This window comes from Electrona antarctica, assembly GCF_951216825.1.
Source record: "Electrona antarctica genome assembly, chromosome: 3".
Taxonomy (NCBI): Eukaryota; Metazoa; Chordata; class Actinopteri; order Myctophiformes; family Myctophidae; genus Electrona; species Electrona antarctica.
Window position 1 is genome coordinate 8,034,354 of NC_136808.1, and position 14,965 is coordinate 8,049,318.

Consider the following 14,965-nt stretch of genomic DNA (forward strand, 5'->3'; position numbering starts at 1 on the left):
AGGCGACCCACAGGTCAGACAGTCAGTCTATCAGCCACACAGTGAGACAGAGCAGCTGGAGACGGTTCTTCATACAAACTGCCCCATCAGCAACATCTCTGCCTTCGTCCTCAACCTCTTTCACAACTCCTCATTTGACCTAAAGATTCATAGTCCCCCTTTGACAGCTGCTGCTGAGAAACAGCTCATTACAGCCAGCCACTCTGCACCAAAGACAGTACAGTATAGAAGAACTTAGACATGAATTAGGAGCCTTTGGACTTTGGAGCATTACTAGCCTGTGTAGTTTGTGGTAACCTTGTCTATGGTTATGTAATGTCATTTATTTTATGGCCACAAGCCTATTATTGGCAAATTAGATTACAGCCTATTGAAGAGGAGAGAAGAGAAGAGAAGAGAAGAGAAGAGAAGAGAAGAGAAGAGAAGAGAAGAGAAGAGAAGAGAAGAGAAGAGAAGAGAAGAGAAGAGAAGAGAATTGTTGGGAGGGGTAAAGATCTGATCAGAGCCAAACCAAAGTTGAATCTCTCACAGTGTCACAGCTAACTGCTGAAATCAGCAGCTCAGAGTCAGCTGTAATTTGAGGCCATGGCAAGTCAAAGTGAAGCAGGCTTGAGATCAAAAGTGTGTTGCTTAATTAAGTGGATACAAATCCCTTCCTCAACACCAACTTTATGGCTATACCCTTGAGCAAGGCACTGAAATAATGGCTAATGGCCATAATTATATGGGAAATAGATTTTGTTTGTGTGTGTGTGTGTGTGTGTGTGTTCATTCATAGGTGTGTGTGTGTGTGTGTGTACTAACCAGATGTCAGTCCATGAGCGGTGCTTTGTGATTTGGCCATTTCAGTTTCCTTAAAGCTCAGGTCTTCCTGCATGCTCCTCAGCTCACTTGCTGTCACTGTGTCTATTTGGCGCATGCGTGTCATGTTCTGCACACACACGCACGCACGCACACGCATGCACACACACACACACACACACACACACACACACACACACACACACACACACACACACACACACACACACACACACACACACACACACACACACACACACACACACACACACACACACACACACACACACACACACACACACACACACACACGTCAATGATGCATTCTATCAGTCAGAGCCTTAAACAAGTAGTTCTGTATGGAAAAAAAACAACCCACTGCACCTTCTCGCACGCGTGAAAAGAGGAGTTAACGGGCAATTACGGTAACTGTATTTTCCCCGTAAACCTCAAGTTTAGCGGGCATATACATGTAATATACGGTAATATACAGGTGTGATGGTACAATTCGGGAGTTTACGGTAGTTTGTTGGAAAGTTTAACGGGAGTTTCCTGTAATATACACATCCGTATTCCAAGCTTTTTGCGCAGTGTCGTGGCCCCACATTCCATGGTGGACTGTTATAGCACCACCATTAGGCCAATTAGAGAAAGAAATTCAATTTAAAAAAATCACACCCGTGTGAACTGAGTGGTGTAACTCCCACATGGTTTGATGACACAACCTTGTTGCATGGCCGCCACTCGGTGGCGCGCTATGAGCTTGTAGATCTGCTATTTTTCAATAGCTCAAGTATAACATAATGCTTAGTTAAAACACCAAAAGGGGGTTCCCGCCCAGAATGGGTTAAGTGTGAATGAGGCCTTACTCTGCTGAGGTGCTCCAGCAGGGCCACTATGTCGGCCTGAGCCTCCCTGGCCTTCTCCTGCTCCTGGGCTCTGCCCTCTTCGTACGCCTCCAGGAAACCTGCAGATGGACCGAGAGATACAGATGGAGAGGCGAGCGAGCGAGCGGCAGAGAAACAAACGGGGGAAAGACGGGGCATGCACATGTACTGTAGGCCGGAAGAGACAGATGACAGAGAAGCAGACAGACGGAGCAAGCCAACCGGAATGCAAATATTCCTTTGTTTCGTAGAGCTCTCCTATATAGATCTCGTCTGATCAAATTCCATGGCCATTGTACTGTATTACTTGGCATAAACAACAGTCTGCATGAACTATTTACTGACATCCACATATTCCTTGAGCAAAGATACTGGAACAATGTGTTTGCACTATGTATGAAATGTTGCAAATTTGTGTTTTTCTTTGTCAACTTTGTCAGCATTTCCAGGACCTATAGGGAAGGCTGAAACCCAGAAACCACAGCAAAAAAAGTAGCAAAAATAAAAAACAGAAAGAAAGAAAAAAGGAATGGAACATTACTGTCAATGTCCTGTTCTCGCCTCTTCAGCTCCTTGTACTTTTGGTTGCGCTCCCCTGTAAGAAATAAACACAACATTAGGTCCTGAGTGAGCTGTGCCAGTACACTTACACTATGGCATATAGCACTACCAATTACCAATCAAGAAGGGCATTTATGTCCAAACAAGACGTTTTTGTTTTGCGTTCCTGCATAACTTCCGGGTATGATGATGGCGTTACACACATATTTTCAGATCACCTATGTATATTCCCAATCACATATTTTCTATGTTTTGGTGAGAATACATAACTTAATATAATATAACAATATATTAGGCAAACGTTGGAAATGCATTTTAATCAGGGGAAACCTGTACTTCAAAACATTGAGAGAGAGAGAGAGAGAGAGAGAGAGAGAGAGATGAATTATATGAGAGAAATGTTTTGGAAGTTTCTACAGGTCTTTATTGTCACTCAGAAGCAAAGCCAAAATAGGGAGCTGAAAATTAGCACTAACCCTCTGTAAACACCATCATGCGGAGTCGTAATTGTAACTGTTAAGTTGCACTGTCCCTGTGACCCGGTCAGCAAGATAGCTCTAGTGTCTCGCTACAAACACATCTATGAAACTGAACGGTCTCAAAAAGGTTGACACAAACGTTGAGAAAATGTCAGTGTTGAATTCTGAGATCACACAACAGGATTCCCCTTATAGTGCCCCCTAGTGCCCGCTCCTGACCACTTGGTCATCGTGCTCTGAATGATCTGCCACAGTCCAGCTTGGGGAGGGACTTCAGTGTCTTCAGTGAGGAGCGAACAGCCCAGGTTGCATTTTGAAAACCGGATTTGACCCCATTAAATAGCAGATGTACAAGCTCACAGCGCGGCACAAAGTGACGTGCAGTGAGCTTGTATATGTGCTATTTTTGTATATCCAATGCTCAGATCTAAAATGGGGTGCAGTACTTAGTTTAGACAGTTTTTGGTTTAGACTAGTGATTGGTTAGACCAGTCATTAGTCCTACAACTACAACCTATCTCAAACCCTCACCCTAACCTCCCACGGGGCAGCACACCTAAACCTAACCCTAACCCATGTCTAACCAATGACCCCTAACCCCTGACCCCTAACCCCTAAAATGACACGGATGCTTTCCCGGTTTTAATGGGTCAAAAAGGAGTAGAGGCAAAAACAACGCGGATGTCCGGTGCCTATGCACTTATAATGGTATTATATTCATGATGTTCAATTTGGGGGACAGTTTAGCAGTCAATGGAAGATGTTCCACAACGTTGAATGTTAACGGCCATTTGCTTACCATCTGGTCATCAACATGAAGATGGGAGAGAAGCATGTATGCGTGGAGGAGAGGAAACACGAGCATGTTATGTGTGTATAAAGGTGAGTTAAAAGGGAGAGGGACAATTCAATAATATGTCACGCAGAGTCAATGATTGGAGACAATACAACAATATGTGAGGATAGGATATATAGGATAGCATTGGGATAGGATTGGATAGGAGAGGAGAGGAAATGTGTTCTGGTGAGAGGCACCATTACATAGATTTTTTTTTAATTTAACTCAGAAATTCACTATCAGGATTTGTATGTGTATTGAACACCATGCTACTTTGTTTAAGCACACACACTCGGTTTCAGCTAGCATAGACACTGCAGATGTGAGACAAAGGCAAAATGAGAGTGAAAGAGAAATGTTTAAATTAACTTGGAAGACCGTTATAAGTCAGTGAGTAACCATTCAGTGTGAGAATACTTTGCAAGGAAAGCGGTTTCGTCAGCTAGAGAAAACAGCCAGTGAGTTTTGGTAAACTGGCGAACATATACAGTAAAATCCTGAGTGTTCGTTTATTGACACTCAGACATTTGCACTGTACAAGTCGGTCATGTGTAATGTGCGGGCCAATGGCATACGGAACATGCTACTGTGTGTTTTAAGGATACACACCAAACAAAGCTACTGAAATTCACTTCATGCTTAAGAGAAAGAAAGACAGACGGAGGGAGTAACATTAAACAATGATGAAAATATCTGTACAGTGAATTTAAACAGTACCATGGGACTCTTCCACATCCTCCAATCGTCTGATCTCTTCATTCATCTGACTGATCCGTTCTCTGGTCTCTTTCAACCTATGTGTGCACGCAAGCACGTCACACACAGTGAGTAAGTATACAAATGTTAAATTAGCATTTTTATGTGTACAGTATGCCTACAGTTTCCTACATCACTGAGACAGCATGCAGAAAATAAATGCGACGATGTGTTTAATTACACAAGCGGAGCCAGGTAATCCTTATCCTGGAAACGCACGCGCGCACACGCACACGCAAATCAAAATTACCATTATTATATGTACAGGTATAATATCAAATACTCACTGCCGCTCCATACTGGCAATCTCCTGATTGTCATCTTTGACCTGGACAACAAAACAGAAATATGATTATTCTTTGAGAAAATGCTTATTTTCACTTTCACAAAAAGTAAATGGTAAATGGTGCATTTATATAGCGCCTTTATCCAAGGCGCTTTACATAGATTGTGCATTACATTCACCCATTCACACACACATTCATACACCGATGGCGGAGGAAACCCTGCAAGGCACCAACCAGCACATCAGGAGCAATTAGGGGTTCAGAGTCTTGCTCAAGGACACTTCAACACAAACTAGGGGGGAGCCCACAGGGATCGAACTGGGAACCTTGCGGTTCCCATCCGGCCGCTCTACCGGCCACTCTACCCCTGAGTCACTGCCACCCCATGCTTATACATTTTCAATTGCGCCAACTCAAATGTAAAATGAAAAACATTTCAAGGGTTTGCAAGAACCAAAGTATAGCATCTGGAACGCTTTTACTGTAGCGAGTCACGTCCAACTCAGAGCCTTAGATATAGACAGAGTTACGTAAACTGCGTTCACTTCATGGGGCTTCAGTACAATGGCGGCTCTCCTACATAGACTTCTCTTGGTCACTTCGTGGGGCTTCAGTCCAATGGCGGTTCTCCTACATAGACTTCTATTGGTCACTTCGTGGGGCTTCAGTCCAAGGGCGGCTCTCCTACATAGACTTCTATTGGTCACTTCGTGGGGCTTCAGTCCAATGGCGGTTCTCCTACATAGACTTCTATTGGTCACTTCGTGGGGCTTCAGTCCAAGGGCGGCTCTCCTACATAGACTTCTATTGAGCGTGGGGACAACCAACTGGGAAAAAGTCCTGGACCGGAAGTAGGCAGAAATGCATTGGACTCAGGCAACAGCCCAGCTTTAATGATCTTAAATACCTTTATTTTAGATAATAGTTTTTTAGTAATAGTACAACATAAACATTACAGAGACTTTAGTTGTTACTGTACAATACTTGAAAACAGTTGTCATGTTGCACACATGCTTAAAATAGCTCTTATTTGCGCAGCCCTCGTTGAAAACAATGTATTTCCAACTCCAGCTTGGCTCAGTTCAGGCTGCATGAACAGCACTCGAGCGCTCGGTTTCTACCCCCTCTATATCGTAACTCTTCTATTACATGGCTCTGGTCCAACCCAAAGAGACAAACTGATGTGGGGTAATACAAAGTCAGAGTGTTTTAGTTTGATTTATTAGTCAATTTTGTATTTCTTGTGCAATAGATATTATGCCATTTCTGCACTATCCTCACTGAGTTTGTTTCGCCCCCAACTTGTTACTACTGTATGTATAATAACATCCGTTATTTATAATGAGCTCTGTTCATTGTTAAATGCCTTTTAGTTGGGTTGTCAATTAAGGGCATGGCACCAAACGTCAAAGACAATTCTTTCTCATAAATGACGTGCCTTTATTGTAGCCTTATCTGGTTGTTTAGACCCGTTGTCCTCAAAGTAGGGCCAAGGACCCCCAGGGGTCCTTAGGAGGGGTCCCATGAAGTCCCCAGTTAACATTGTTGATAGTTAGGAGGAACCAAATAGACACCTTTTGGTGTTTTAAGCATTATGTTATACTTTAAGCTATTGAAAAATAGCAGATCTACAAGCTCGGTGCTATTTTTGAAAAATCGTGAAAATGTGGCGCAAATCTTTGAATGTATTTTCTTTCAGAGCGAACGTTTTTAACTCAAATCTTTGCTTCTGGGGGGTCCCTGGAACATATTTTCAGACGGGGGTCCGCGGCAAAATACATATATTTTCGGGATCCTTGACATGAAATAGTTTGAGAACCACTGACATAGAAACATAGGGTTTTTCAGAAAACTGTCGTCCTCAGGTCTAAATGGCTTAACCCATTTTGGGCGGGAACCCCTTTTGGTGTTTTAACTACTGAAAAATAGCAGATCTACAAGCTCATAGCGCGGCACTCGGTGCCACGCTATGAACTTGTAGGTCTGCTATTTTTGAAAATTTGTGAAAATGTGCCTCAAATCTTTGAATATATATTATTACAGACTTACAGAGTGAACATTTTAACTCATATCTTTGCTTCTGTGGGGTCCCTGCAGGAAGAACATATTTTCAGAAGACCTTTTTTAAATTTCGATGTCAGGCCTAAATGGGTTAACAGGTCTGTACGTCCCAAGTTATGAGTTCTGGGGGTCCATGGCCTCATGCACACCACAGTGTGGGTTCTTTTTTTTCTTTTTTCTTTTTTAAAGTTTTTAACTCTCTTTAATATTTTTTTATCCCACGATTTTGTAACCCATTTTTTCACCCCTGTGTCAATTATCTATAATGTAATCCTGGGCTCTACACACCCTCTGCCAACCTAGTCCCCATATATGGGGGACATGGGGAGAGCAACGGACTTGAACTCATGCTTCCTTCATGCCTGAGTGTCCAAGTTGCTCCTTTACACCTGACAGGGGGGAGTTTCCCTGGTTGGACGTATAGCGCGTGGAAGGAACACGTTATTCCAACCAGTTCCTTTCCCCTCCATCAGGCGCCCCGGCTGGCCAGGGGGAGGCAGTTTAGAGACCAGGATTACTGCATGTTTTTTGTGAGGGTACCTACCCTAGGGGACACGGGGAGAACATGCAAACTCCACACAGAAAGGCCCTTTCGCCAACCCCGCCTCGGGTATGGGCACTGATGACATGGAGGAGGAAACACGCCGCCAGCACCCACAGCGTCCCGAGCGGGAATCGAACCCAGGACCTTCTAGCTGTGAGGCGACAGCACTACCAACTGTGCCCCACAGTGTGGGTTCTTGAAATGAAAAACAGTTGGTCGACACTCACCTGTGTTAAAAGCTTCTTTCTCTCCTCCTCGGGGGAGCCCAGGTTCTTGTCCTCGGCCACCATGGCGTCTCGTCTCAGCTGCAGGTCAGACAGCGTCTCGTGGAGACGCACTGCTTCCTGTTTGATCTGAGAGTGCTGCAGCTCCTGGAAGGGAGAGACAACATTTATGTACAGTATGTGTCAGTCTATATCTATCTATTGTTCATTTATAGCACAAAACAGTTTAACAGTGTGATATAGTCGGGTATACTAATAAGGGAAAATTAGCAAAATGTGTGGCAAAACTGCAAAAAAGATGCTTATACCACTAGCTTTCTTCACAAATGTGTTCATAAAGGTGTCTACAATCACATATACATTTGTTCCAACCCAACTCCCTTGGGAAACTTCGTGACAGCGGCTGAAAGTTGGGGTACCATTAACAACAACAAATTCCACATTTCATTATACTTTAAGTAGCATGTAGGGTTTTCATGATTCTAAATACATTGCAAGCATTAGTTTTGCACAAAAAACACTCCTTCGCCTAAAAATGGCCACAGCTGTCATCACAATTGTGATGAGGTCAGCTATGGCCAAATGTAGTGTTTTCGTGCAAAACTAATGCTTTGGAATGTATTCAGCATCATGAAAACCCTCTAGTTTGACACGTCACATGCTACTTAAAGCAAATATTAAATATTGGTTGTTAATGGTACCCCATTAACAAGCGTTGCAGACAGTCCCGCCCCCTCGAGAGACCCGGAAAATAAATCCCGTTCATTTTCCTCATAGACTTTTCAAAAACTATTTATTTAAAGACGTTTACGTCGCGGACAAAGCCAACTCTTGTCGTGACAAATCATGACAATAAACACAATGTTTTGGGCCAAACAAAGAATTAGAAAGTAGAATAAAACGGCAGGTGCTAGAGCGGCTTCGGAATAACAACACACATGCATTCCGTATTCTGTAGGTTCAGGTCATTTCTTGGACAACAGCCCGACTTTGAATTAAACAAAACAAAAATAATTGGTATAGAAGGCCTATTCCGTTGGTATACAATGTGCTTGTGGTTGAAATGTTTTTCCCTGCCGCTCTGGTTTCTGGCTCACCTGCAGTCACCTGCCTCATCACAGAGTGACACCCATTAGTCAACGTCCAACGTCCTCACATTACCATAACAATCAGAAGATCATCGTATAAATAATAGCAGCAATAGCAAGCAAAATAACTCAACATTATCATTTCATATCTCAGGCATAATTAATAGAAAATAAATAATCATAAATTATAAAGCAAGTCTACAAATGGCTTCAACAGCAGGTTACAACACTTTTTTGTTGTTTTTCTTCTTTGTAATTATTTGTTTGGTCCAAAATATTGTTTTTGTTGTCATGATTTGTCACGACTCGAGTTGGCTTCGTACGACGCTTAAAAGGTCTATAAATGAATACTTTTTGAAATGTCTATGGAAAAAATGCATTGGGAATTATTTCCTGGGCCTGGCGTCGTCATGAAATAGGAAAGACCTGGAGGCAGACATCAAGACCATGAAGACGACCTGGAACCAGCTGGAGAGAACAGCTCAAGACAGAGATGCCTGGAGATCGCTTGTTGATGGCCTATGCCCCAGAAGGGGCAGTAGGCATAAGTAAGTAAGTAATGGTACCCCAACTTTCAGCAGCTGTCACAAAGTTTCCCAAGGGAGTTGGGTTGGAACACATTTATATGTTATAGTAGACACCTTTATGAACACATTTGTGAAGAAAGCTAGTGGTAAGCTTTTTTTCTTTTTGCAGATTTGCCACACATTTCGCTAATCTTCTCTAACTATAAATACATTCTTCCTTATTCATGAGAAATAATCATGTCAAATACGGAACTTACAGCTTCGTACATCTCCTTTCTCGTCAACAGGCCATCCAACTCCTCCTGAGAAGCAAACAGCTCCTGAAACAGAAAGAGAGAGTGAGAGTGAAAGAGAGACGGGGGTATTTAAAAAGAAGCAGACAGAAAAGAAGATGGTTTACCTGCACCAGGGGCACCGAGGCTACATGGTTTACCTGCACCAGGGGGACTGAGGCTACATGGTTTACCTGCACCAGGGGGACTGAGGCTACATGGTTTACCTGCACCAGGGGGACCGAGGCTACATGGTTTACCTGCACCAGGGGCACCGAGGCTACATGGCTTACCTGCACCAGGGGGACCGAGGCTACATGGTTTACCTGCACCAGGGGGACCGAGGCTACATGGTTTACCTGCACCAGGGGGACTGAGGCTACATGGTTTACCTGCACCAGGGGGACCGAGGCTACATGGTTTACCTGCACCAGGGGGACCGAGGCTACATGGTTTACCTGCACCAGGGGGACCGAGGCTACATGGTTTACCTGCACCAGGGGGACCGAGGCTACATGGTTTACCTGCACCAGGGGGACCGAGGCTACATGGTTTACCTGCACCAGGGGGACCGAGGCTACATGGTTTACCTGCACCAGGGGGACCGAGGCTACATGGCTTACCTGCACCAGGGAGAGCCTCAAGGCTACATGGTTTACTGTACCTACACCAGGGGGACCGAGGATACATGGTTTACCTGCACCAGGGGGACCGAGGCTACATGGCTTACCTGCACCAGGGGGACCGAGGCTACATGGCTTACCTGCACCAGGGGGACCGAGGCTACATGGTTTACCTGCACCAGGGGGACCGAGGCTACATGGTTTACCTGCACCAGCGGGACCAAGGCTACATGGTTTACCTGCACCAGGGGGACCGAGGCTACATGGTTTACCTGCACCAGGGGGACCGAGGCTACATGGTTTACCTGCACCAGGGGGACTGATGACATCATACCTGCAGGAGTTCTTCATTGGAGGCTTTCAGGGAAGAGTACTTCTCCTGATGGTCAGGGGACATCTTTTTGATGATGTCATCGGCATTCCGCTTCTCTCTCTCTATGTCTTCCTCTACTGCGTGGATCATGTCCTCTTTCCTGTGAACGACCACACACACACACACACACACACACACACACACACACACACACACACACACACACACACACACACACACACACACACACACACACACACACACACACACACACACACACACACACACACACACACACACACACACACACATACACACACACACACAGCTTGATTAGAGGTTAATTTGCCACAACGTTTCAATGTTGTGTCTGCGTGTGTGCGTGCGCGCGTGCTGCATATGGCAAGGCATTAAGTATAACAAATGATACATTTCGGAAAAGAGAATATGTCCGCATCTCTAGAATGATCTTTTATTATAATGGCATTATGATTATGATCCCAGACCCCAGCAGACTGTCAATGGTTAGCCAGCAGGAGCCATAATGTGTCCACAGGGAGGACAAAGGTCTCCTGTCTCTTACTTCACCTCAAGACATACTGTAGAAAACATTCAGCTTCCTCATTGCCGTGACAAAGAAGGTAAGAAGTGTATTCCTCTCAAAATGATTGTATGAAATTATTATGAAATACGTCAACGCATTAAGTTTATATCTACAATGTAGATATTGTAGATATTAAAAAGAAAACACAAGGACATATTTTCCTGGCTCTCCTCCATTCATGTAGAATATTATTGTACATGAACGGAGGGGTCCAGGAAAATATTTCCTTGCGTTTTTGTTTTCTTTCCGTTTGATTGACGAAAACAATGAAACAATGAAAACAGCACAGCAGTGTTGTTTTCGTCGACTAAAACTAAGAAGAAAAAACGACTACCTTTTTTCACTGACGAAAACTAAATGGAAACTACATGAAAACTAAGCTATGACGACTAAAACTAAGACTAATTATACTGACAATTTCGTCAACAAATAAAAACTAGACTAAAATGTTAGGTATAAGTCATTTTTGGTTGCATGCTGAAAATAGCAGATCTACAAGCTCACAACGCGTTGCAGTGTAAAATCAGTCATTACGACGGCACCAAGGCCCAACAAAATACATTTTGTTCGACTAAATCAACTGTAGATTTAGTCGACTAAAATCTTATGATATTTAGTTGACTAAAACTAGACTAAACACTAAGACATTCCAGGTGACTAAAATGTGACTAAAACTAAATGAAAACTATTCAAGAGACTATGACTAAAACTAAAATAAAAAATTTGCTGCCAAAAACAACACTGCAGTAGGTGAGACTTGGAAGAATACAGAAATCTAACTCTGAAACTAGATAATCAATTATTACATTATAATAAATTCACATGTAAAGGCTGCTGTAATGTTCTCAGTCCAATATGTAACCATACTCTATAGCCTACATGTTACTCTCTAGCGTCAATCAAATGCTGATCATGGGAAGTGGATTCATCTTCTCTCTACCAGTCTCTTACTGTAGGAAATGGGATATTTTCCAGCTATTATTTTAAGCTATTATTATAAGCACCAGCTACACTCAAAACACCCAATCATTCACTAGTAATTATTAGTACACTGGAGACCTCAAAACTACAGAGTCCAGACAAATACAGTTGCATATGTTCTTGTATGCCTACAAGTATCATGTATGTTTAAAAAAATCACACCCGTGTGAACTGAGTGGTGTAAGGTCTTATATAGACTGATCAGCTGTGGTCTGACGTAATGTCTGACGTAATGAAATCACACCCGTGTGAATTGAGTGACCACTAACCATAGCAACCGTGCTCTTTTTTTTTTGTATGGACAGACACGGGCACATAGCTTTTTTTGGTACGAACAGACACGGGTACAAAGCCAGTTGTTGGAGTGGTCTACACCACTCAAAAATAATACAGGTTTTATTTATTTTTTAAATCACACCCGTGTGAAGTGAGGGGCGCTAATATATTAAAGTCTAAATCATGTTGATATGGTGATGTAATGGTGATGTAAAACAAACGGTGCAAACGCAAACATTAAACGCCATTAACAATAAAGAGACAATATGACGTAAACGACACCTTATGACGCAAATTTTCCCTTCATTGTCAATGGCGTTTACAAAACAAACATTGAACTAAAGACAAACATTAAACCTGTGTATAGGAGGGGCTGGCGCCCCTCAAAAGTATTGTACGACACTTGAGTTAAAATATATTCTCTGTGTTCAGTATTTCAGTAGTTCCAGTGATAATTTGAACTGATGCCCATTTGTTAAGCACAAGTCTACCCAGACATCATGAAATGGCCTTTTGCGACTCTTAGTTGTGATTCTAGTCAAACAGAGGCTGGTTGTGTCTCAGCCAATCACAGTCTACCGTCCCTCCCGGGCTATAGAATGTAAAACGAACACCACTCGAACTGCAAGTCAGAAAGAGAGAAAGGCGGTGCTGAAGCATGTTTAATTTAGTGTTTAATGTATGTTGCTGTATTGCCTATTTACAGTAGCAGCCCAACAGTGTCTCAGCTGGGTGTGGAGGAACATAAGCTACTGTATAGGAATCACACAGGTGAATGAAATCATGATTAAAACATGAATGTTTGGATTACATCAGAAAATCCCGAAACATTGGACTTTTCGGGACTTAAGACATAAAAACAAACAAAACAAAATTTGGCATCCTTACGTATATCTCACGGATATGCTCTGAAAGTGCGAGAAAAATAAACATGTTTTTCATTTCATGACGTATTTAAGATGTAATTCAATTGACATTACATTGGAGCCTTTCCCTAGCCAATAAAGAACAAAGGGAAGATGAGCGGTTCAGAAAAGGCTCTGGGCTATTTCTGAACTTGACCTAGATTGCCAGTAACCGGCCCCTTATTCCTCTAAGTCACGTGATGCAATTAGCACCACCAACCCAGCGTAACCTGGGTGATTAAAGCAATTAGTTAGGGAAAGTTAGCCGAATTTTGGACCAATCTGGAAAACAAATGCTTACTAATAGCCTTCTTCACAAAATGTGTTCATAAAAGGTGTCTACTATCACCTCTGAATTTATTCCAACCCAAATCCCTTGGGAAACTTTGTGACAGCTGCAAAAGTTGGGGTACCATTAACCCATTTTGACCTGAGATCAGATTCTAAAAATGTCTTCTACATCCTAACAGTTTTCTGAAAAAGCTATGTTTCTATGTCAGTCGTTCTTTTTCAAAAAAAGAAGATCTACAAGCTCGTAGTGAGCTTGTAGATCTGCTATTTTTCAATAGCTAAAGCATAACATAATGCTAACAACCTACAGTATATGCAGGCAAAATGTACAAAACGTAATTCTGCTTTAAGTATAGCGTGATGGGTCAAACTAGGGGGTTTTCATGATTCTGGATCCATTGGAAGCATTATGTTTTGCATGAAAAACACTCCTTGGGCTAAAAACGGCCATAGCCATTTGGAAAAAGTGGTGGATTCACCAGCACCATATTATCCCTGTTCTCGTTATCGTTTGTATGAATGGGATTGTACAATGAAGCTCCCAGATGTGGAGTGTGAAGATGAAGCAAGGACATTTTGAAAAAGCCCATATAGCATAAATCCATCCATGTGAATGAATGCAGTATAGAGCGTCGCAGTCCCGCCCGATTTCATGACGATGAGAGACGCCGGAAAATAATTACCCCGTTCATTTTCCTCATAGACTTTTCAAAAAGGATTTATTTAAAGACGTTTACGCCGCGGACAAAGCCAACTCGAGTTGTGACAAATCATGACAATAAACACAATGTTTTGGGGCCGATAAAATAATTTGTAAGAAGAAAAACAAAACAAAAAGTGTTGTATCCTGCCTTTTTTGAGTGGTGCAACCACTCCCTTACGGAGCTATGTGTGTGGGTGGGTAGCTGGCTGGCTGGCTGGGTGGGTGTCTGGGTATGAGCACGAAAACAGCATGGTTATTTTTCACCACCTGTGCGCAACCTAACACACACACTAACACACATGCACGTATTAACTGTATATATGATGCTTTCGGGTGTGCCAGTACAGTACAGTACAGTACAGTACAGTACAGTACAGTACAGTACAGTACAGTACAGTACAGTACAGTACAGTACAGTACAGTACAGTACAGTACAGTACAGTACAGTACAGTACAGTACAGTACAGTTGGCCCAAAACATTGTGTTTATTGTCATGATTTGTCACAACTTTGATTTGTCCGCGGCGTAAACGTCTTTAAATAAATACTTTTTGAAAAGTCTATGAGAAAAATGAACGGGGAATTCTTTTCCGGGTCTCTCGAGGGGGGGCGGGACTGCGACGCTCTATAAACCGGTCATCGTTTTAGGCCAATAATACGTCTGTATCCCATTTTTCACTGAGACCATTTCACTGAGACCGAATTTATGAAGCATTTACTGCTCATGTTAGTAAATTACAGAGACTGCTACTCAAATGTAGCATCGATTCCATTAAGGCTCCAGTGTACAGCAGGAAGTATCATTGCAGTGGAGAGAGATCACAATCTAGTCTCACACGCCTAAATTCATGTTTTAATTTGACTGCTAATCTGGAACCACTGGCGGTGAGCGGAGGGTCAAGGTCACAAATCCCTGACAAAGAGTGGAACAAAAAATTTATTCT

The 14,965-nt window shown here is 42.7% G+C and overlaps 1 protein-coding gene across 1 annotated transcript in view; it reads right to left on the reverse strand.

Moving 5' to 3' along the window:
• The window catches only part of ift74 (intraflagellar transport 74), a 48,674-nt gene that overhangs the window by 13,422 nt on the left and 20,287 nt on the right, over positions 1 to 14,965 (reverse strand). Inside the window, exons 9-16 of the mRNA XM_079496498.1 lie at positions 10,283 to 10,421; positions 9,311 to 9,373; positions 7,442 to 7,585; positions 4,610 to 4,650; positions 4,284 to 4,360; positions 2,230 to 2,283; positions 1,671 to 1,768; positions 805 to 931 (exon numbers count right to left, since the gene is read on the reverse strand). Coding sequence (XP_079352624.1) covers positions 805 to 931; positions 1,671 to 1,768; positions 2,230 to 2,283; positions 4,284 to 4,360; positions 4,610 to 4,650; positions 7,442 to 7,585; positions 9,311 to 9,373; positions 10,283 to 10,421 — 743 coding nt within the window. The remainder of the gene's footprint in view (positions 1 to 804; positions 932 to 1,670; positions 1,769 to 2,229; positions 2,284 to 4,283; positions 4,361 to 4,609; positions 4,651 to 7,441; positions 7,586 to 9,310; positions 9,374 to 10,282; positions 10,422 to 14,965) is intronic.